The sequence below is a fragment of the Acipenser ruthenus genome, chromosome 20 (genome assembly GCF_902713425.1).
Source record: "Acipenser ruthenus chromosome 20, fAciRut3.2 maternal haplotype, whole genome shotgun sequence".
In the NCBI taxonomy this organism is placed as follows: Eukaryota; Metazoa; Chordata; class Actinopteri; order Acipenseriformes; family Acipenseridae; genus Acipenser; species Acipenser ruthenus.
This window is the reverse complement of record NC_081208.1, coordinates 6,596,301-6,620,969: the sequence shown is the minus strand read 5'-3', so window position 1 is coordinate 6,620,969 and position 24,669 is coordinate 6,596,301. Positions and strand designations below refer to the sequence as shown.

At 39.8% G+C, this 24,669-nt stretch overlaps 1 protein-coding gene across 7 annotated transcripts in view; it reads right to left on the bottom strand.

The window, feature by feature from the left end:
* Nucleotides 1–24,669, bottom strand: part of LOC117425576 (eukaryotic translation initiation factor 4 gamma 3-like) — a 66,142-nt gene that overhangs the window by 23,261 nt on the left and 18,212 nt on the right. For 2 of the 7 annotated variants that reach the window (XM_058993338.1, XM_034904405.2), the window contains exons 3-14: nucleotides 21,745–21,912; nucleotides 17,770–17,859; nucleotides 16,151–16,183; nucleotides 13,570–13,590; nucleotides 10,858–11,037; nucleotides 10,458–10,569; nucleotides 7,502–7,602; nucleotides 7,226–7,351; nucleotides 4,963–5,101; nucleotides 3,136–3,921; nucleotides 1,287–1,375; nucleotides 505–748 (exon numbers count right to left, since the gene is read on the bottom strand). In XM_058993338.1, coding sequence (XP_058849321.1) covers nucleotides 505–748; nucleotides 1,287–1,375; nucleotides 3,136–3,921; nucleotides 4,963–5,101; nucleotides 7,226–7,351; nucleotides 7,502–7,602; nucleotides 10,458–10,569; nucleotides 10,858–11,037; nucleotides 13,570–13,590; nucleotides 16,151–16,183; nucleotides 17,770–17,859; nucleotides 21,745–21,912 — 2,089 coding nt within the window. The remainder of the gene's footprint in view (nucleotides 1–504; nucleotides 749–1,286; nucleotides 1,376–3,135; nucleotides 3,922–4,962; nucleotides 5,102–7,225; nucleotides 7,352–7,501; nucleotides 7,603–10,457; nucleotides 10,570–10,857; nucleotides 11,038–13,569; nucleotides 13,591–16,150; nucleotides 16,184–17,769; nucleotides 17,860–21,744; nucleotides 21,913–24,669) is intronic. The other 5 variants (XM_058993340.1, XM_058993341.1, XM_058993342.1 and 2 more) reach the window with 5 other exon arrangements.

Genomic DNA, 24,669 nt, shown 5'->3' with positions numbered 1-24,669 from the left:
CACCCAGAACTTCTCAAAACAGGCAGGCTGGAAGAGACGGGTAGAAATGAAGAACTGAAAAATACCCTTTTGGATCGCATTAAAAATAGACACGTATACCATCTCCTATTAAATCTGTTGTAAATTGTACTCCTCTTCCAGCCCCTTAATTGTTAACATTGTTTTTTATTCTTCACTCCAGCAAAAGTATAAACTATGACAACTCTAAAAAACAATGGACTGGATTGTTAAAGAGTTACAATTGTATAACTGTTGGTACCTGTGCCTACCTCTAGTTAATTTACAGCGCCGCTATCCCTAAAGTATGAAATAAGAAAACAAACCCAAAATTACTACTTTTGAAGTTTCTGAATAACAGAATTGCAGTTACATTTATTAAAGCATTTGTTACATATTTCTCCTATACTGTATGTTGTCATTAGATGCCACTATAAGGTTACATAATGCATAACACATCGAACATGCAAATCTCTTTATCACTGGAGTCCAGTATATCAGGGCTACCTTCCTGGAAGATGCATTGCGGATCCCCAGTGGAGCTGTCCTTGTCTCCCGTGGTGGCCCCGCTGTCCATGCTCTCGCTCTCGGAGACGTGCTCTGCTCCGTTCCTCACAGGCTCTAGCTCCCGCTCTCCGTTCTCCTCGGGGACGGGCTGCTGCTGCTTCTCCATCTCCACAGGGACAGGGCTGGGGCGATGGGGCTCAGCCTCCAGTGCCTGCTCTGCAGAACCCTCCTCTCTGGGCTCAGGCTACAAGATTTAAGGATGAAACATTTACTTATCAAACTTTCCTTTTCCCAAGGTGCACTACATTCTGGGGAGGTGTTTCCTCCATGGGCGACTGATGCTACATAATGATAGAGAAATGGAAAACATGGTAGGTATCAGGATTCATGCAAAAGAAGAGCTCCAACATGAACGTGGCTGAAGTTTTTGCCCATTTTTCTTTCATGACCTTGATAAAAGAATAATTTTAAATCTTATTTCAAGAGTTTCAAATAATTTAATGTAAGCATTTGAAGCAAGGAGTCAACCACCCCCTTGGTTTACTTGAGCTTAATAACAAAACAAAAAAACACACATCCCCTGTAAATTTGATGACCAAGATGTATATCAAAACAGTATGTACAGAACAGTATAGGATAAGAAATGGATAAGATGTTTTCCAGATACAGTATATGGAAACTGTAAAGTGTGACATGCATTTTGTCCCCTTGCTGGGGATAAATAATGGCTAAAGAGAGAGAGTGTGTGTGTGTGGGGGGGTACGGGACCTGATGGTTCTTACCTCTCTGTCTGCGTCTACCACCTCATCCCGCCCTCCTGTTCCCTCTTTTGGTTTCTTCCAGGTCTTTGGTTCAGCAGAAGCAGTTTGAGCTGCGAAAGAGGTTCAAATAACACATTACATAAAAAAAAAATTCCACTGCTCAGTGACACAACTTCAAAAAAAAAAAAAAAATTATATTAGATTATATTAGATTATATTATTTATATATATATATATATATATATATATATATATATATATATATATATATATATATATATATATATATATATCAATAAAAGTTTAATGTTAACAATAAAAGTTTAATAAGTCCAAGAAGAAAAAATAAATAATTCAAGTCCTTAAATCACCCATATATACCGACAGCGGAAATCAGTGCTCTTCAATTCTATGTTTAACATCGCTGCTGTGTTCAGGAACTACCCGGAGTTCCACTGTTCACCTTGCCTGAGACAACACCATTAACACTCAGACATAACACAGTTAGCATGCTAGGAGGTCACGGATTACCATTACCCTTGTCTGCTGCAGGCACTGTTAAAACCATCTAAACTCTAATGACTGCCAGAACTAAAACAAAAAGGTGAGGCTGTTCAATTACAAAAGCGGTGTTGCAAACTTGGGAGCTGAACACATTTACTACCACATGCTGTGGTGTTTAAACCATGCAAGGACACTGATTGCAATAAGCCAAATAGTGCAACTGGGCTAGCTTTTGAATGATTTGCACAGCTTGCCTACAGGTTAGGCGTCTGCCTTTACAAGATTGGTTTTGGAACGCTGTTCTGTGCACTAGACCACTAGTGTCATTGTTTAAAAGGTGTATGCTTAGCACTTGCGTTGGATTTTCTTCAGTGCAAGCCTTTTTTTTTGTGTTGGTTAGCTCTGCAGTTCTGCACATTCTGATTTTATGAGATCTTTGTAGCAGTGCTTTGGGCGTGTTCCTTATTTAAAAGTAGTAGAATGTGTTGCGTCTGGCATTTTATTTTCCAAGACGGGAGCGCTGGGCTGTTTCTTTAAAATGTCTAGCTGTCTGCGGCTGCATGCTGCGTTGGCTGCGCAATACTAGAATTAACAACATTATGACTCCGCTTCTTGTTGCTTTTTATTTTATTGAACAACTTTGCTAGGCCATTAGTGACAGTTCATTACGTTGTTTTTCTTTTCTTTTACATTTCAGAGTATAGTGCAGTGTTACAAGAATGTGTGTGGCTGTTACATTATTATTTTTGTATTTATTTTGCAGACGCCTTTATCCATGTACTATGATCTCATTTTACTTGAACCCAGGCCTCCAGATGTAAAAAACTAGTATGTTAACCTTGAATCACATTAACTAGTTGCACACTGTATATCAGGCATGCATTTCCCCCGTCGTTATGGGACAGGATCTATGAAGACAATCAACACACACAAGTGGTAATAGTTTCTGTTCCAATTTCCTAAGCGTTTAAACTTCAGGATTAAATAAGGTAACCAATCAGAAAAGCCACCATAAGAAATTACTGAAACATGTATTTGTGTACGAGACGTGTATTTGTACAGCATTTGATTGTACATGGACATGACTGAAGAATATATAAAATAAATTGGCCTACACTGTACACTTACTATGTAAACATACCTTGCATATTTTTGAAAACTGTTTTAAACGTTTGGGTAAAACACTTGGCTGACGTTTAAACTAAAGCTGTAAATCTATGAAGAATAAACTTTTAGTACAATAATATAGCGTTAGGGATTTTTATTTTAGTTTCCTGTTCAAATGTTTAAACCTTCAGAGCTTTAGTTTAACACCTATTTTACACCTCTAACCCACACATTCATTTAATCTGTTGTCCTGCATTACCTGGAATAGGGCTTTTTCTGGAGTTGGGTGGCTGGGAGTCTAGGGTCTCCTCCAGCTGGATGTCCACGTCTCCCACTTCTTTCAACTCTGAGCTGATGGGCGTCCTCCTACCTTCCCCGGCCTCGACAGTCCCCTGATTGACTAGTTGGAGTATGGGAAGAGGGGCAGCAGCAGCAATGAGAGCAGCACTAGCAGTGGAGGTGAGGATAGCGGAACAAGTGCTGGCAGCATGGACAGGCGGGCTTGGGCTCGCTGCCTGGGCCTCTCTCGAATGCGTTTCCTGGCTCTCGGCGTTGGCAGTCAAGGGCGGAGGCAGAGTCTGAAGCAACAGCAGCACTGGCTCTTGGGAGGCTATGTCCACATCGCTGCACGGTGAGGTTGCCTCCTTTTCGCTCACCCCGTTCATCTCTTTCATGACAGCAGCCGCCACAGCTGACGTGGGAATAGCCGGGGAAGCAGAGAGACTCCTGGGTGGATCTGGAAGGGCCATGTCTGAGAGCTGTGGGGAGACTGAGGGAACTGGCTCCTCTCTCAGGCTGCTTGATTCGGCTCTGTCCACTGTGAATGCCGGTTTGCTGGTGACAGCAATAGGAACGGTGGCAGCGCTAGGGGAAGAGGCGGGTGTGGAAACAGCAGCAGGGATGACCAGGGGAAGCTCTGAAGGTTTCTCCAGAGGAGAAAGGTCCTGAGTGGTCACACTGTGATCCCTCTTCTCAGCACTGAGGTCATGCCGCAGCCCCGGCGACGAGGACTTTAACACGACAGGGTCCTGTTTTGGCTTCTCTTCTGAAGAAAACGGAAAAGGAGTTTTAGAAACAATCCTCACAGTCTGGGATGAAAATACAAAAGAGTCCAATATATTCTTAACCCTTTGCCAACAATTTTTGTATGGATTTATTAAACATTTACTCTGAAGAAATCCACGTCAACTTTCTGTGCGATGTTGAACTACTCATCAAAATGTGACCTCTTTGACCATGTGCACATTTCCACATTAGATCTGCCTTTTTGATCTATGCAAGAAACATACCTGTCTGTCAAGGTATAACAGTGTATTTATAAAAATATTTTTTAAAACTACTTTGCTACTAAATGTATTTGACAACTGTATAAAAACGTTGTTAAATGCAACTGAAGTAACATTTTCAGAAGCTGGTGTTGGCGACTTGCACCAGTTTTTTATGCAGCGACAAAAAGTGTGCCCTAAATCCACGGCCTCTAATCTCAGGACTGCAAGGAAGGAATAGGTGAGAAGGCATTAGCCTAATTACTGTTACAAAACCAGGCCATGAGTGCCCAGGGTCTGCACAAATTACTACTTTAATGCACAGGCACTTGCCATTTACAAACAGGCTCACCTGAGCATTTCAAGTACACCAGGTTAAGTATGCAGGAAGCAAAAGAAAACAATAGAGATGGGGATGTTAGGATAATATAATCTACAGCAGTCAGGGATATCATAGTGTATAAAACAACAGTCAGAAATACCTTGGCATAGCATACAATTACAATACAGTGCTTTCTGTTATTTCTGATTTGCACAGCAACAAAATCACTAAACATTGAAAACTGTGAATGATTGAAGGGTCCTTAAACAGTATAGAATACGACAATTTACTGTCAACATAGCCACACCGTAAACTAACCGTCTTTGTGAATGATGAAATCGGGAAATAACGAGGGAGCATTGTACTAGTAGCTGGTATTCTTCAATTGAAAGACAAAGTAAATCCTTTTGTGGTGCTACTGTATACCAGCTTGTATTGTACAAAATCCTATGCGATATTCTCTCTGCACGTGTAATAAAATAAGGCTGTATAATCAAACCTGGCTTGAAGTCAACGGCTGTGGGGGTAAGCTGGTTCTCCACACTGTACATCACGTGCCCATGATCCGGGGCCTGGCTGCTCAGCTGCTGGGATTTGAGGTAGAAAATGTGAGGATAATGAGGGTGCGGACATAAAAACTAGCAACGTGGAGCACACCCAAAACAGAAAGCAGAAGGGGGATTGGGGGAGAGAAAGAAAAAGAAAGATAAGGGGTGGGGAGTGTGATACAGAACAGAATCAGCAAATAAGGAAGAAGAGGGGGGTTAAAAGAATGGGAAGCAGGAATGGAGAAAGAAAGGAGAGACAAACACTGTTAACGGCAAGAAGAGACAACGATGTCACAAAACAAAAAGGAGGAGCGTTCCCTCGAAAGAGGCTGTGGTAGTCCTGAGACTAGGAGCTTGGTGTATTGTGGAAAATGAGGGTTGATCGATATGAAAAATAAATTATAACAAGGTGTGGTTGTAACATACATCCTGGCTATAAATACTAATTTAGAGAGTGAGAAAAGGTCTACCTTAGTGCTGGTTTAAGAGTTTAGAGAAGCCTCATTCTAACAGTCTAAACAGTTAAACATACCTACAGTCTGGGGCTGCTGTGTTGAGTGGAGTTCTTTTTCTTAGACTGCACTAGCTGTCTGTCATATTGAGTGGGTTATTTTTGTGTCACTCGAGTCACAGAGCTTCTAAAATGCAGCTTGTACTACAACAGTTCTATATCAAATGTACTTTTTAATCAGATGATGGAGAGCATTTCTGCAAATATTTTACAGACTGCAGAATTTAAGCGTTACTTCGCATATAAAAATAAAATAAAAGTAGGCACCAGCTATAATTAACTTCCATCTACTAAAAATATTCTTTAAAATTGAACAATTTAGCCAGGCTGTCCAATATTACCTCTGTGTATCATTACACCCATTTTCTCCACCTACGTCTGTGCCACAATTTGAATGCAGTAATTGTGGATAGTGGTTAATAGTCCCATCTTTTGTCTGCTATCATTACTACTATTCGGCAAAGGAGGACATTTTCACCACTTTGTTTACCATTTTAAGGCATTTGTTCTGAAATAACAATTTGAGAATGTAGTAAGATACACCCTGTGCCATTGTTATGAATGACATTATCTATCTATCTACCTACCTATCTCTTATAAGCTTTATACATGTATATCATTATCTGTAGAGGGTTATGCTTTCAAAAAGACAAGACAACACTCAGGCAGAACTAGACCATTCAAAAGCAGACAAAACTGTTTGTGAAGCATGGACATAAAACATCTGTTTAAGATGCAGTATTCCTTTTCTTTTACACCTGTGTACAGTAGATGTACAGGCCTATACATCCACACATACACTAGCTCCTGTGTATTCACCAGCACACATTACTGTTTCATAGTAAGAAAAAAGCATAACCTTCAAAAGGAGAAATTGTGACGTCATTGTCATTGATTTAATATAATGAGTATTTTTTATTTTGTTCACAATATAAAAAGAGCCTCAGAGTCCTATAGGCCAAGGTGGCTGGTCCTTACTGGGGTCTGGAAGTACAGAAACTAAGTTGCTCTTACAAGCTGGCCCAGGTTAATGCCCATCTATTTCAATCCTTCAATTCCAAACCTTCTGGGTTAGAATCAAGTTCAGTACCATCTACCCACTGAATATGGGTTTGGTAGAAAATGAATACAGCATACTTTTAAAATCAAAAGAAAAAAACAAAACAAAAAAACAACTTCAACAAACGGTCAGAAAAAAAATGTAGTAAGAGAGAGACATTGTTTACACATTAAATACAGAGATACCCATCAAGGGCCTAACCTAACTGCCTTGTCTACATACAGATCCAAGCTCCCCCCACCCTCCCAAACACATTAACATTAAATTACTTTATTCCCCCTCCACCCACCCACTCACCCACCCACTCACTACTGTGGTGCCCGCAAATATATTGCATTCTGCTGTACATCGTTACAAAGTTCTGGAGGCTTTTACTCAACCCCCATTCACTTTAAATGGTCAGAGATATCCTGCGAGTGCCATCTTTAGTCACTAGTCTACACTGCCTCCCAGTCCCCCTGCTCTAACCACTATACCATACTGCCTCCCAGTCCTTCATCTTGAACCACTAGACCACACTGCCTCCTAGACCCTCAATCTTAACCACTGCCAAATAATACTTTACACTCTAAACCTGTGTGTTCGAGTTCCAAACATTATCGTCATCCCCATTGCAAGATATCCCCAGAGCGGCCCATCTTACCTGGGGAGGGGTGGGTGTGGAGGACGGCCTGCCTACGGGTGGGGTGGTGTTCCGGCTCCCACCCCCTCCCGACATGATCTCCTCTGTGATGTCCTTCCCACCCTGGTTGGGGTCTCTGATTCGGATCTGTGGAAACAGTAACAGGAGAAGGTCCCTTCATTGAAGCACTGCAGTAGGGCACAGTCGCTTTTATCCCCAGTTTGACAAAGTGATCCTTAATATTAGCCTTTAGTGTAACAGGTGTTGCTAATGTAAGTTATGCTATATTGTACTCACTGTTTTCTTCTCTCTCTTGGCGGGTGGAGGTTGCTGTGGTGTAGGCACTATGATGGGTGGAGAGGGACTGTACACAGTCTGCCCAGTGTAGTAGGGTGCTCCTACAAGAAATCAAGAAGAACAATCAGCTAGGAATGGGTTGTATTCTGTTTTCAAATGGCTGAGTGCGCGCATATGTGAATCTGTACATTTCAGACCAAACTTGAAAAGGGAATGGGCCTCACTCATTTCCTGTGCAGCAGTGCAAAGCTTTTATTTCTATTATCAAAGTAACATCAGTTGTTTACTGCTTGCTCAAACACATCAACACTTCTTCACATTTTGGAATTGGAACAAAAGCTTAGCCCCACCTCTAGCCCCATCACGTTTAGGCTGGCCAACTAAAAAAAGAGGATTATGTGCTCAAGAGGCTTTGGAATTGGCCAACAAAAAAGATGATATTTTAAAAATGGAAACATCTGCAGCATTGTATAGATTAAGCCTACATTCTGTGGGATCATGACCCTGTCTCAGCACAGACAGTGGAACCAGGGTTCCTATTGCTACATAGTCAACAAGCTCTTTGGATATTAATCTGCTACATTTTTTAATTCCTTAGTTTCATTGTGGTGGGGGCCTGTAGTCATATCTATGGTGGCCTCCCTTTACAAATGCGGTCCAGCCAGCAGGGACTACAGTAATCCGCACTGCAGACTTTGCCTTTCCCTGTACGCTCAGCACTTTCCACCTATCTGCACAGACCACTGCTGGCTCCACACGTTTAAAAGGGACAGTGTGCAGAAAGCTCCAGGCATGCACCTCCTGAACCTGATGCATCAGTCCCCTCATGGCTGGTGAATGGATCAGGGTAAAGACAACGATGTGCATGAAGATGATCTCTGCAACATCACGTCACTAACAGCGATTTGAGAAAAGGCACTTTGTGTTCAATGTAATGCCCGCTTGGTAGCTACAGTACCCTGTTGTCACGAAATAATAAAGAAGAAATAATAAACAAACCAGTGTCCACACACATAAACAGCGGTTCTCAGAATTGCGATCATTTGTATTCTATTGTTTTTTTTTATAAGATCAACTGTTTATTAGATTACATCCAAATGTATTCTGAAAGGTCAACAGGAGGCTAGGAGCCCATGACAAAAGTATGGAGAAGATCTGTGAAATTCAAGGTAGATCATACATAAGGGTCAACATTTCGAATGAGGTCCCTAATAAATTGATATTACATTTAGCAGAATATATTTGTACCATATATTAGTCTGGTGCAGTTTCCAATATACTGCAAGCACCGTTATTTTCTATTGTTGTACTATAAACTGTATTTACAATGGTTCATTTGCCTTTAAACAGCGGACTGAAGATTTTAGCTTCATGACATTTTCTTGATTTGCATTTATTATTTATAGATCTGGATTTTATTAAGAACCAAACAATGCTGGAATGAGACTGTAAGACTACAACCAAAGATCAAACCCTGTATAATAAAATTAATTGAACTAAAAAAGCACTCCATCAAACAAGAGAAAGAAATACATACAATAAAGCCCCCTCTGCCAAAATCAAAAGTGTAGCTACAAAAATGGTATGGTTTGTATTTCATGGCAATTTGTCATTCTTTTGTAACAGTGATTGCTGCCAAACATGAATTCCCCGAAAAAAAGCGACTGCCCATTGGATTCTATGCCTGTCGAAGAATATTTTAATAAAATTAAAAAAGTTTTCCTGTTCCAAGCTCTGATTAGGTCATATATATTTATTTCCCTTAGAAGTAAAACTTTAAAGAGGTTTATGCTGGAATGCAAACTTTACTGACATGCTCTGGTGAAACCACTGTGTAAGGACTTTTAAAGCTTAACTAACTACAGCTAGACATTAGTGTGCAGTCAGAATGGAAGTATTTAAAGCTGCACCCTCCATTCTGTGCTTTGGATTTGCTCCGAGCTATACAGGACATGCCCAGCCTCCCCAATAACACTGCAACACTGCACTGAATCAGCATGTCTAAAAACACTAAGACATCATCTCTTGGGCATTTGCACCTACAATAAGGTTCACTAATAAGCGGACAATGGATTTTCCAAAAATAATCCAATTTATCTATCAATCTATTCATCTATTGTGTGTTCATTGCCTTTGCAATGCAAATCTATTCAAATAGACCAGCGTTCGGTTAAAGCAGATTAACGTCATCAGTGACCTGTGTCCAAGCACTTCTGTGTTTAGTTTACCAAGACTATTTACTGTATTTAAAAGAATCGCACATATATGTTTTAGGTGTTCTCTGTCTAATTTGTTGAACAAATAAAAAAAACACTGAAAAGTGGGAATCCCTTAAAGTCTTGTGTACACTTCGAAACAATATGAACAATCACCTGAGTATTGTTGTCTCTAGATAGCTGTGTGCTAGAGGCTGAAGGATAACCAAAGCAAACAAGCTCATTCAATTATATTGCCTATTTTAGAAGAGGGATCTATATTTTGGTAAACACGCCTCCTGTGATGGGCATTTCTATCAACATTTACGGGGTACCACTTTGCTACAATATATGTGAAGAGTTGACATTAGCAACTGCGAAATTAGGGATACCTGTATATTTTGAAAGCTAGCAGTCTGTGTTGGTTAAGACATGCAACAGATATACCACAGCTAGAGGCCCACATTTAGACCACTGTTAAATCTAATGTGAATTTATGGCACTTATCACAGCTGGTTTCACAGAGCAAGATTAGCCGGGATTAGGTAGTCCAAAATTAGTTCTAATATCAAGGCTTGTGAAACTAGCTGTACATTTACAATTAGCAGTTTATCATGCAGTTGTTTGCACATACTCCTGGCTGCTGATCCTTTAAATAATATACTTGATTGAGTGTAGTTCTGAAACCCAGGGCTGGGACAGTGTGTCTGGTTTCTAACCCTGAGTACAGTTCAGAGCACCGTGGAGTCCCCGGGACTCACCATACGGCGTGGGGAACTCCCCAGGTCCAGGCCCAGGATAGAAGGTGTTGGGCCCCGGTGGTTGAACAGAATACTGCTGAGGCGGGCCCACATAGGGAGTGCTGTGGCGGTACTACAGAAGAAACAGAGGAGGAAGAGTTACTGCAAAGTAATCAATGCACACTGCCAGGGAAGCCGCATTCAAAATGGTACAGAAACCAAACTGGTCAGTATGAACATAAAAAAAAGAGAAGGCCTATCAATATTTGTTCCTAGCATCCGATTGGTCCCAGAACTAGGTCGGCTCTTAAAGGATCAGCTATAACATGGCTTGGTCACCCATTCCATACACTTTCTCCTGCACTCCGTTGTGAGTTTGCAGGTTCAGTGAATCCCAAGGGCTCCGCATACTGATCCCTACCTGTGGTATGTAGTACTGAGTTCCCTGTGGAGATGGGAAGGGCATGGCAGTCATGGTCATCATGATTGGCTGGTTTGAGGGGTACACAGCAGGGGTGGGGTTCTGTGATCCTGGGCGAATTGATGGACTGTTACTGGGAATGGCTGCACGCGCCGTTTGCATCTGGGACCTCTGGAAAAACTGCAGGAGGAAAAACCAGAAACAGTTACAGTACCTTTACATAGACAATTACAACCCAGCAACCAATCATGTTACCCGTGAATTAGGCTAGAGAATGCGAAAGGACAACATTATTAAATTTTCATTGATGAACACATTTTTTTCATTCTCCCTGACATGAACTTGTGCTTAAGAGTAAGTAGCGGGGTTCCAAAAAATATAGCGTTGCATGTCCCCAGGTGAAAACCTTTTACTTTTTTTTTTTTTTTTTTTTTTAATCGCTTTTCGTGCAGTGATTTAGAGGACAGATCTCAAACCCCAGTGCACTACAGCAGCCATTTTGAAAAGAGCTTTGAAATAGACTTTAAAAGTGTAAAATGTTGTAAGGATGTTAACAATGAAAAGACAAATGACAAGTACATTATTTAAACACGTGGGGACGTGTTTAAAATATATATTTTTAAGAACCTCGCTCCTTACTCTAACTTTCCTTGGGAATAAACTTCATTTACAGAGGCTGTTTAACAAAACCAAGGTAACTGATGGTGCAGTGATAGCATTACATAACTGTGCAGTTATCATAGTTTTTGTTATTTTGTACTTTTAAAAAGCCGCTACATAAATACCATCTCCATAATTAAAATGTAATTTTGGGGTTGGGAGAATCGTATAGCTAGTGCAGGAATTATAAGGCTTATTCATTTGGCAAGTGGAACTGAAATCCAAACAGAAAAAGGCAATGTTTCTTCACAAAAAGCAAAGTGGGCAGTAGATCTAAAGCCAAGATCTCGATATACTGTAGCATCTAGAAACCCCCTGTCAGGTATAATTCTTTATAGCACAACAGCAACGTCCCGTGTCATTGCTCTTATTTAAAACATCAATCCTTTTCTTAATTGACAGCAAAGGTGAAATGCTCAGAGAAATGCAAAATTTATTGCAACTTTCCTGAATAAATAGATAAATAGTGCTGTTGAGCTCATAGGGTTGACCCCTGAGAACATTGCTTTCTGTTCAGCTAAAACAAGGATCACATATACAAGGAATGCTTTTGATGCTACACATGCACATTGCTTTACAATTAGAAACAGATGAATCATGTCTGCAGTCTTCTCGCTAGGGGGTTTCTTGCATCCACGAGCACTTAATGAAATGTAAAATACTCTCTTACAATAGTGACTGTAAGAACAACAGGAACTCTTTGAACTCAGAACAGATAATAGAACATAAACAAGAATGTTGAATAACAAAAAATAAATGAATAAATAAATAAAAAGTGTGTGTGTGTGTGTGTGTGTGTGTGTGCGCCATCTGCCACTGTAACACAGATATCCAAAAGGGATACACAGGCATTTCCCCAGAGTCAGCATGGTGGCAGGTTACACTGGTACAGTGAGTTAAAAGCAGCAAGTGAGCCAACAGACAATTATGGTTTCAAGTCAGGTAAATCTCTGGATCACCAAAAATGGGCACAGCCTTTAGACTATTGGATCAACTGGTAAAAAAGTTCTCCAAGGTACAGTGACAACTTGGATGTACCGCGCTTACATTTTTACTTCGATCTCGTGAACAGCTTTTTAAAGAGTGATCAAACTTGGTTATGGCATTCTTTACCACGATGATCACAATCTGAGAATAACTGGAGGTACCTTTTCCTCTGTATGTCACACTTATTCCCATACAGTGGATGAAGGTCATAGTGATCAAATCATTTATTATTAGTGAAATCCAACCACCGAACACTAAACAAAAAAAAAAACAAAAAAAAAAAACACATTTTGGATAACCATATTCGTCAATGGTTGCACTTGTCTATTTGGCCTTAGAGGAATGAAAATCAGGGTCAGTGTGTTAAAGCAGTATTACTCCTGACTAGCTTTAAGATGGGGTCACTGTGCTTAGTTAGTACACTGTGTGATTTAATATCACTGGGGTCCACTCCATTGATCTAAAAAGCGTTACATTTGGTCATAATGTCCCTTTGGTGAAACAAATAAATTAGTTTAAAGTGATGTAAAAGGGGAACAATCCTATTTGAACGATGTAGTGTGCTGAAAAGCCCTCATTATGTTATGTCAAAGTTAACCATTAAAAATAAGTCTTTTTAGAACCTAAGAAAGTTTGCATTGTCTAAATGCTGCATCATAAAGAGCTATACGTTTTACCAGTTTGCTGAAGGCTTCACAGGCTCAAAATGGGCTCAATGATTTTCTAATTTCTGCTAGCCTTTCCAAAGCACTTTTAATACAAAAACAAATAGAGTGTAGTGTGTGGGATCAGAGAATTAGTAACACTAGGTAGTCAATGATTAGTGATAATGGGGGTCTGTGAAACTTCATAGCAGAATTAACTAGGCATTGAAATGCTAAACCTAATGTATACTTTATTAAATAAAGAACTAGGCCAAAACATAAAAAGGAGAGATAAGGAAGAGAGCAATACAAAAGAGACAAAAGAAGGAAAGACAAAACCCACTTGACCTCGGTCTCACCCACTAGAAAACAAATGTCATCAATTAGGGCTCATGTCATGCATTCGAGGGACTTCATTTACCTGGATGGGTCTGAATCCTCCCTTGAATATTGAAGCAGGAAAAAGAGAGAAGCCAATGGAATACAATACTGATGAATGGGCAGGACAGATAGAGACAGACAGACAGACAGACAGACAGAGCGGGCAGACCCACGCCATGCATTCTGCCCTATAGTGCCATGCAATCACTGTTAAAAGAGTTATTTAAATGCCGTTTTAATTTGAGATCCCCTTACTATTTCATGGTGTTTGCAATCATGCCGAGTGGTTATGTTGCTCCAATATTAAGTTGTTATTATTTTTCAACTTGCTTTGAGCTTGGCTTCCTCACTGCTTCCTTTAAGCACAAGGTTTCCAGAAAGATCCAAGAGCACAGACTATGAAACTTCTGCATACCATATTTTTAAATATTAAACAGTACAGCAGAAAAATAACCTGATGCTATACCTCTGAGGTTTCCGACAGAAAAAACACACACTTGTATTCTGGTTTCTGATTCACGTGTACCTCATGACAATGTAAAGTAAAGGGCTTCAGACAGGCCTCTTCAGACCTCTATTGTGATGCTTAGGAGTGCACGGCTGAATAGCTCCAAAAATATATATAAAAAAAAATTCCATAGCAACACCACCAATCATATCTCTCAAGCGTGGGTGCAATTTTCTTTTTTAAAGCTTTTTTTAATGAAACAAAAAAGACAGTAGGTGTAGAGAGCAAGTGTGACTGAAACCATATTTGAATTCCTGGAACCTTCTTTTTAATGTGAAAAATGTGTTTGACTACATTATATAAAACAAGTCTGTTGAATGATTCATGATGTGAGTGTGCTGTAGTGTTCTGGCAGTACTGGCACCCTCATGAGAAACAAACAAGTTTATTTTTCTTTATGTATCTGCAACAGCACAAACCATATGCTGTGCCCGTGTTTCAGAGATGGATAGCTTACAAGGGCAGGACAGTAGATCCTCTCAAAAGCGCAACTGCTTACAAATAATTAAAAAGGTATATAATGAACAATTACTGTACATACAGACATGTATAATAGAGAGATGAGATAAGGTGCCTGCCACAAAAAGTCAGATCAACATTTCCAGTTCAGAGGGTCTAAAAGGGTCCTTTTTAGTTTTATAAGAAGATTTTTGCATACTGTACATTAAAAAAGACTCAAATAAGTGAATCTACATTTACGGTTAAGTAAGCCAAACCAACCGATAGTTTGGTCTTTATAAGGGTTAGAAACCACACTAGTCCTGAACCCAGGACTCCCTTTGTTTAGGTATATATATGGAGTGACAACGTGCCAAGAATTTGAGCATACTAAATCTACTCTGAAATGATTGAATGTATAACTAGCATAATTAAAAAGTCTCACCTGTTCTGTCGGTTTACTATTAGGAGTTTTTCATGCAGCTATACATGATGAATACGCTATTTGATTGGGGGTCTGATTTTCCAAACTCCTGCTCCCCGATTGTGTAAATAATATACTTTACTAAGGGTAGTTATAAAAGCCAGGAGTTTCTTATCCTGCTTTATGCATTAGCTTGAGCGTTTTTAGGATATTAACATGTGTTTGTTGTGATCATGAAGGTGGCAAGCCTAATAACGTACAAGAACACACCTGTGACTCGCATTACAAACAGTATACACTTGCATTAAGACTTCAGCCCCCCTCAGCCCTAGTGAACAGCTTCAGCAGTAAAAATATTCCCCTCTGTCTCTAACCGACTGATCTAACAGGCTCATTAGTAGTGTTTTTTACAGGCTTGGCAGAGGAATGAATAAGAAATCATATTTTTAAAACCCAATCATTGCCATTCACATCAAATTACACTCAGTATTAAATAAAACTACGGTAAAGCTATTTTGGGGGGTTACAGAGCATATGTTAATTATGCATTGTGTTTGTGTGTGAATGGCAGATTGAACCACCACAGCTATTTACAAAACCTGGAATGGCTTAAACTGCTATGCAAAAAAAAAATAGGATGAAAACCAATTCTAATGATTGCAACAGATCTGATTAACCATGAGGCTAAATTAAACCCCAAAGGATGTGCAAAGCCCCAAAACAATCAGATTCAAAATTGAAATAGAAACCACATTCTACACGATATACCTTGTTTTTTTTCTTATGACAATGGTATTGTCACACCTAAAACCACAAAGAACAGCCTGTAGCACTGGGAGGCTTATTTCCATCCCGTATGTATACACAAGCAAGTTATGTGTGTGCACAGGCAGTAGATTATATTAATTTTCCAAAAGGTTGTAAACTTTAAAACCCTTTACTGCATGATTTTTTCTAAATACCAAAATATTGAGATATCCCTTTGAACATAATTTGCGAAATAGGTGGAGCGAGTTGCCCTGTAAACAGCTCACATTTTGGAAGGGTGTTGGTATATACCATTATCAAAACAGAAACACAATATTAAGTGTAAAACAGCGACTAGAATGATGCGTCCTTTTTTCAGTGCTCTATGCAGTAAAGGGTTTTAAGCAACTCTACACAGCAAAAGCTACTAGTATGTGTGGTTTTCAGGCCCTGGCCATGAAATACAATCTGCGTGATGGAAATGAAGGGGTTAATTAACGTTACCTGATGGTGGGCAGGACGAGGTCCCGCTGCAAACTGGAAGATAATTCAGAGACAAAGCAAAAAAAAAATAAAAAATTAGAAAGATACAATACACAGACATAATAGTGAAGATCTGCCAAGAACATGGCTTGTGCTGCTTATGAATCTGTACAGCAAGCATCAGCATCCTCTTGTTGCCTAAACATACTCCATAATTCATGGGGTGCTGCGACTTCACTAACACGAGTTTATGACGACAACCAAGACTTAATCCACGGATTTCGAGTGGTATATATCAAAATATATATATTTTTAAAGTAGTTCATGAAATATACATAGAATTATATACATTTGTGAATCACTGAATCGTGAAATAACAAGGGAAGCACTGCACTGTACTTCGCTGTATAACCACAGTAGGCTTATTAACTTGCTTAACATCGCTGCTCTTAATGTCACCCTGCGCTTATTATAACCACATTGAAATTTCCGGGCCAGAATACAACGAGTCACCAAGGCGACAAGCTCCTGATGACATCACTTCTGTTATCACACTCCACTCTTACAACAACTGATTTCCACTGCTCTTAATATAACTGGGAAATAAAAATACCAGACTAAAAGGTTTACTTGTAAGGAAGTTGCAGTACGGTATTGAAATATCCCAGCTAGTATGCACCAGTTATCTCCATATTCCACATTACGTTTTTTCCAGAATTCATAGATTTGCAATAGCATGTTTTTTTTTTTTCTTCTGTCACTCAATTATGATGCCAGTAAAATACTTTACAGATGTTATCCAACCAGGTCCCATCTGAGGCTACAGGCCTTTCATGGATCACTTACTGGGACAGCCAAACATTCACAGAGCAAAACAACAAACAAGCTGTTTACCACTTCAGAGAACAGGCCTGGCTCCTAATCATTTTAGTAACACATTTCAGCAAGCTACAGCACAGTGACCAGCATGACCCACACATACCATTATGTTGAGTAATGCAGGTTATCTAGATTGTATGAGCCGGCTTCTTCTTTTAATCCCTGCCTATCTGATCACTACATGTTTCATAAACTGATCTTTTTCATACTATTGTTTTCAGTTATGTTTTAGTATACAAAACAAAACTGTAAGTATGGATATAACATACACATGATACATTGATAGATTATACATCTCTAATAATAAAACATATCTAAATAAACGACAGTAACATATTAGCATTACTGTAACTACAAAAAAATCATTGTAATTTATTCCTCAATGGAACCCTTTTTTGTAGGTGTTTGTTTAGTGAGGGTTTGTGTACAACTGAAGCACCAACGTTGGTTTAATTTTCATTATTATTTTGATAAAAACCTGACAAGTTTTAAACAAATGTCAAGTCTTTCAGCATTTTTCCTTAGAATAACCAATTACCGCTAAATAGTTTGTGTCTTAATGAAAAATAATGTACATATGAGTGTATTACTGGCCCTATGCTAAACCTGTACACAGGCACCAGTTTAAGTAAAACACTAACAGCTCTTCTGTCCAACAGGTTTTCGATTACTGTTCCCCCGCAAAAAGCATAAAGCCCTAATGGTGTGGAAAGGCCCAGAGACACACCGCCCTGAAGCGGACAGTCTCTGCGGTTACTTACCGGGCGGCTCTGTGGTTGTGCATTCATTGGCTGCTGGGGAAGGTAAACAGGAGGAGCGGCTGCTGCATTCTGCCCAGAGGTGTACGGAGACTGAAGAGTGAGAAAGAGAGACAGGAGGGAGAGGATGGGTTTAACACGACACTGTTACAAGTTCACCTCTTCATCACAGGTTTATTCTCAAATACAGTTTATTCTCCAAGCTCAGGCACATTCAGCAATCACTCCCGGCCCTCATCTGACAAGAATGAGGCCCTAAGCTGGGTTGTGCTGTAATGCTAATGAGTTCACTATGTTTATTGCCATGGCGACTGTTTCAAAAGTTTACGGAAGTCGAAAGCTTTTTCTTCTGGGCTCAGTAAGGACTGTAGCCTTCTATCTAGATTGGGTGCCAAGTGGTGAGATCATTTAGGTTTTGCTTCCTCAGGCTGCGAGAGCAGTTTGAGGAGCAGTGATACCGGGAGGGACTATTTATAGCTAGGTACAGTTGCTGAGGCTGACATAGGCGGCTATGCTGCTCCTCTGCTGGCTCTGGCGTGGAAAGTTGAGCCCTTTAATCAGATCAAACGTGCTGCAGAACAGCTGAGTCACCCTCAAGACTTTCATTTAATGGTCAATTATAGAAAGAAAAACACACACTCACACATTGAGAGACAGATGAAAATACATTCAAAAGAGACCAACAATGATAAACACACACATACATGCTCAGACAAAACACAAAACAGTATTGAAACTAAAATTTATATATATTAGACACACACACACACTGTCTGCCCCACTTCATCAGGACCTGTCGCTGAGATTAGGCATTGCCTTGAACTAAACATGCAAACAAGGTTGATCATGTGATGTGGCAGGTGATCCATGCAGCACTATAAACCTGTAGGAGCAGCACCACTGCAAACATTCTGCCAGAAATGGAGAAAGGCAAAGATCTAGCAGAACTTGAAGGGGGCATGATAGTGGGGCACGACAAACAGGTGCAACAGTAACAGGGCCAGTCATGTTGATGAGATGCTCCTAGTATTAGGTATAGGTCCTATTAAAAGTACCCAGGGAGTGTAAATAGGGAGATTCAGTGGAAAGTGACATGACGTTCACTCATCAAAAAAATATGCAGTCATCAACATAAGAGCCACTAACCAAGCAAACTATTGCAAACAGACACAGAATAGGTTCAGCCTACTGCTAAATCTTCTCTTGATCAGATTCTGAAGATGATTAATTGCTGGAAGAGATCCAGGCAACCATGAAGGGAAAGGGGTTTAGAGCTGTAACAGCCATTGCTTCTCAGAAGCAGCACCAGTCCCTTATTGTTTTGCGATTGATCGTTTTGTTTCCCAGACTTCATTTATCATGACTTGACTCAAGCGCTTGTACAAAACAAAACTATCAAACAGCAAAACAACTGAAAGGGAGAATTATATATATATATATATATATATATATATATATATATATATATATATATATATATATATATATATATATATAGTACTGTGCAAAAGTTTTAGGCAGGTGTGAAAAAATGCTGTAAAGTAAGAATGTTTTCAAAAATAGACATGTTAATAGTTTATATTTATCAATTAACAAAATGCAATCTACATTGCATCTACATCAAATCAATATTTGGTGTGACCACCCTTTGCCTTCAAAACAGCATCAATTCTTCTAGGTACACTTGCACACAGTTTTTGAAGGAACTTGGCAGGTAGGTTGGCCCAGACATCTTGGAGAACTAACCACAGTTCTTCTGTGGATTTAGGCAGCCTCAGTTGCTTCTCTCACTTCATGTAATCCCAGACAGACTCGATGATGTTGAGATCAGGGCTCTGTGGGGGCCATACCATCACTTCCAGGACTCCTTCTTTACGCTGAAGATAGTTCTTAATGACTTTTGCTGTATGTTTGGGGTCGTTGTCATGCTGCAGAATAAATTTGGGGCCAATCAGATGCCTCCCTGATGGTATTGCATGATGGATAAGTATCTGCCTGTACTTCTCAGCATTGAGGAGACCATTAATTCTGACCAAATCCCCAACTTCATTTGCAGAAATGCAGCCCCAAACTTGCAAGCAACCTCCACCATGCTTCACTGTTGCCTGCAGACACTCATTCGTGTACCGCTCTCCAGCCCTTCGGCAAACAATCTGCCTTCTGCTACAGCCAAATATTTCAAATTTTGACTCGTCAGTCCAGAGCACCTGCTGCCATTTTTCTGCACCCCAGTTCCTGTGTTTTCGTGCATAGTTGAGTCGCTTGGCCTTGTTTCCACGTTGGAGGTATGGCTTTTTGGCCGCAAGTCTTCCATGAAGGCCACTTCTGACCAGACTTCTCCGGACAGTAGATGGGTGTACCAGGGTCTCACTGTTTTCTGCCAATTCTGAGCTGATGGCACTGCTGGACATCTTCCGATTGCGAAGGGAAGTAAGCATGATGTGTCTTTCATCTGCTGCAGTAAGTTTCCTTGGCCGACCACTGCGTCTACGGTCCTCAACGTTGCCCGTTTCTTTGTGCTTCTTCAAAAGAGCTTGGACAGCACATCTGGAAACCCCTGTCTGCCTTGAAATTTCTGCCTGGGAGAGACCTTGCTGATGCAGTATAACTACCTGGTGTCTTGTTGCTGTGCTCAGTCTTGCCATGGTGTATGACTTTTGACAGTAAACTGTCTTCAGCAACCTCACCTTGTTAGCTGAGTTTGGCTGTTCCTCACCCAGTTTTATTCCTCCTACACAGCTGTTTCTGTTTCAGTTAATGATTGTGTTTCAACCTACATATTGATTGATGATCATTAGCACCTGTTTGGTATAATTGTTTAATCATACACCTGTCTATATGCCTACAAAATCCCTGACTTTGTGCAAGTGTACCTAGAAGAATTGATGCCGTTTTGAAGGCAAAGGGTGGTCACACCAAATATGGATTTGATTTGGATTTTTCTTCTGTTCACTCACTTTGCATTTAGTTAACTGATAAATATAATCTATTAACATGTCTATTTTTGAAAGCATTCTTACTTTACAGCATTTTTTCACACCTGCCTAAAACTTTTGCACAGTACTGTATATTATATATATATATATATATATATATATATATATATATATATATATATATATATATTTTCAACCAGTTAATACAATATTTAGTATGGTACTATAGGCTTGGGACAATAGTTGTTTTTTGGGATATTACAAATCATTTGTTTACTCTTGATTATTTATTGGAATGAAACATGACTATGAACAATTCTAACAGTCAGCTGTAAAGGATCAGAGCCAGTGCTATCAAGATGTTTTGTCCCTCTCTCTTCCTATGGTCAACATATGAGCATTAACAAAGTGGTGCCACGTAATCAAACTGGCCTCTATTGTGGGAAGGAACAGTGGTATGTTTTTTTGTATTTGTTTGCATGTTTGTTTTTAAAGAAAAGCCAAGAATCAAAAAGCAGAAAAAAGACTGCGAGAGAGGAAGAATTACTGACTAGGAAGAAACAATTGCTGAGAGTTAAAACACACAGCTAAGATAATAATGATCATTTTTAGATGACAATTAAAATCAATTATTGCCCAACCCTACAGAATGGACCCGATTGCTGGTACATGGTCATTTCTGTAACCCATTCAAAAACATTACAAAATAGTTTTATGTACACTTTTAAAACACAAACTGCCATACAAACCGTCACTATTACCCCCCAAATATAACAATCAAATTTCTCATCCATAACTAAACAGTCAAACTTTGTTTTCCTTAATTTTACAGAATTACTTGACCCAATCAATTGAGCAAACCACTATACAGAAAGCAGTAAGGGTTTTATAAGCATGGAGGAAAAGAATATAACAAGTATAGCTAGTGATACATCTATAGACCGACAGTGAGGAGTTAAACGCAGACCAACACACACACACACACACACACACACACACAACAACACACAGGAAAATCAGAGTGACACACGAACGCACTCACCCCTCCGACTGACTCCCAGCCCTTAATGCAGCGATATAGGTGTGCTGTGGATACTGATACCTGAGAGAGTCCTGGAGTGGAGGTGTGGCCTGAGGGGGTAGCCGCTAGACTAGGGTGTCCCTTGTTGAGTTCGTGTGCTGCGTACGGAGGTGCAGGCTGCCTGGGTACCTGAACCACACAGAGAGATACACACACAGACAGTGATGAAAACTGTTCCCTGAGAAAGGTCAGCCTAGTGCTACATACAGTAAAGAATTCTTCCTCTTCAGTTTTGCATGTAGTATGAGATATGATAAATATTAGGATATTATTTTAGGAGTGTTCTCACATAGCTATGTGTAGTGCATCATTTCTTCTTAATCATCATGTTAAATTTAAGCCCCGACTCTCCAATAAACTGTGCCTTTAGCAGTTTACACAGCTAGGACTAATTGCAGATACTGGGTGTATGTGACCCAGCTTCCCCTGGATTAGACGGTTAATCTCTCTTCATTTCTGGAGTCCCTTCTGTTGTTTCGACAGCTCTTCATTTCTATCAGGGGGTGGTTGCTCAGGTCAGATTCATGCATGGTTTAGGGGATTATATGTGAATCATTTGGAGTTGTCTTATACAGACGTGCTCAAATTTGTTGGTACCCTTACAGCTCATTGAAATAATGATTCATTCCTCCTGAAAAGTGATGAAATTAAAAGCTATTTTATCATGTATACTTGCATGCCTTTGGTATGTCATAGAATAAAGCAAAGCAGCTGTGAAAAGAGATGAATTATTGCTTATTCTACAAAGATATTCTAAAATGGCCTGGACACATTTGTTGGTACCCCTTAGAAAAGAGAATAAATAATTGGATTATAGTGATATTTCAAACTAATTCGTTTCTTTAATTAGTATCACACATGTCTCCAATCTTGTAATCAGTCATTCAGCCTATTTAAATGGAGAAAAGTAGTCACTGTGCTGTTTGGTATCATTGTGTGCACCACACTGAACATGGACCAGAGAAAGCAAAGGAGAGAGTTGTCTGAGGAGATCAGAAAGAAAATAATAGACAAGCATGGTAAAGGTAAAGGCTACAAGACCACCTCCAAGCAGCTTGATGTTCCTGTGACAACAGTTGCAAATATTATTAAGAAGTTTAAGGTCCATGGAACTGTAGCCAACCTCCCTGGGCGCGGCCGCAAGAGGAAAATCGACCCCAGATTGAACAGAAGGATAGTGCGAATGGTAGAAAAAGAACCAAGGATAACTGCCAAAGAGATACAAGCTGAACTCCAAGGTGAAGGTACGTCAGTTTCTGATCGCACCATCTGTCGCTTTTTGAGCGAAAGTGGGCTCCATGGAAGAAGACCCAGGAGGACTCCACTTTTGAAAGAAAAACATAAAAAAGCCAGACTGGAATTTGCTAAAATGCATATTGACAAGCCACAATCCTTCTGGGAGAATGTCCTTTGGACAGATGAGTCAAAACTGGAGCTTTTTGGCAAGTCACATCAGCTCTATGTTCACAGACGAAAAAATGAAGCTTCCAAAGAAAAGAACACTATACCTACAGTGAAACATGGAGGAGGCTCGGTTATGTTTTGGGGCTGCTTTGCTGCGCCTGGCACAGGGTGCCTTGAATCTATGCAGGGCACAATCAAATCTCAAGACTATCAAGGCATTCTGGAGCGAAACGTACTGCCCAGTGTCAGAAAGCTCTGTCTCAGTCGCAGGTCATGGGTCCTCCAACAGGATAATGACCCAAAACACACAGCTAAAAGCACCCAAGAATGGATAAGAACAAAACATTGGACTATTCTGAAGTGGCCTTCTATGAGTCCTGATCTGAATCCTATCGAACATCAATGGAAAGAGCTGAAACTTGCAGTCTGGAGAAGGCACCCATCAAAACTGAGACAGCTGGAGCAGTTTGCTCAGGAAGAGTGGGCCAAACTACCTGTTAACAGGTGCAGAAGTCTCATTGAGAGCTACAGAAAACGTTTGATTGCAGTGATTGCCTCTAAAGGTTGTGCAACAAAATATTAGGTTAGCGGTCCCATCATTTTTGTCCATGCCATTTTCATTTGTTTTCTTATTTACAATATTATGTTGAATAAAAAATCAAAAGCAAAGTCTGATTTCTATTAAATATGGAATAAACAATGGTGGATGCCAATTACTTTTGTCAGTTTCAAGTTATTTCAGAGAAAATTGTGCATTCTTCGTTTTTTTGTGGAGGGGTACCAACAAATTTGAGCACATCTGTATATCAAGGACCAAATCACTTCTCAAATTTGATTATCAATAAAAAGGTAGTTAAGATATGAAGTTAACCTGTACATTTACAAAATAAGTAAATGGTAATAATACATAATTATGCTTTCTCTATTGTTTGTTAAAGCCTTAATATTGTGTTTAAGATTAAATAACCTGCCAGTGTAGCAAACACAACTGCTGTAAAACCTCACCAAAAATAAACATGCTGTACAGTTTGCTGTCTGTTACCATTTTCTAAGCTAGTTTAATTAACTGCTATGGCTAAGGACTGTCACAAAAATAAATGTATGAGTGGAACGCTGTCCTCCAGGAAACCTGTGAAAATGAGATGCAAATGTAAAATAAATACGTTAATCAATTAACAAATCTAACAGCCCTGCAAAACTGATGCAACAAAGCACACTTGTGCAAAGCGTGTTAATGAACGCCTGACAAGATGCAGCAAACATGTGGAGGTTGTAACAGATCCACCTCCCTGAAAAAAGTCAAAGCAGTAGAACAGGTTTATTAAAACCCTAGCACTGTGCTTCCACTATGGGCAGCAGAAAAGATAGCTACAGTAATTAAACTAGGTCTCTTTGTGTACCATGGCTGTGAAAACCAAACAGTCCTGTAGTGCATCTCTCTCTCTGTTACAATGGAAGATCTTATTTGAATGATGAAAAGGT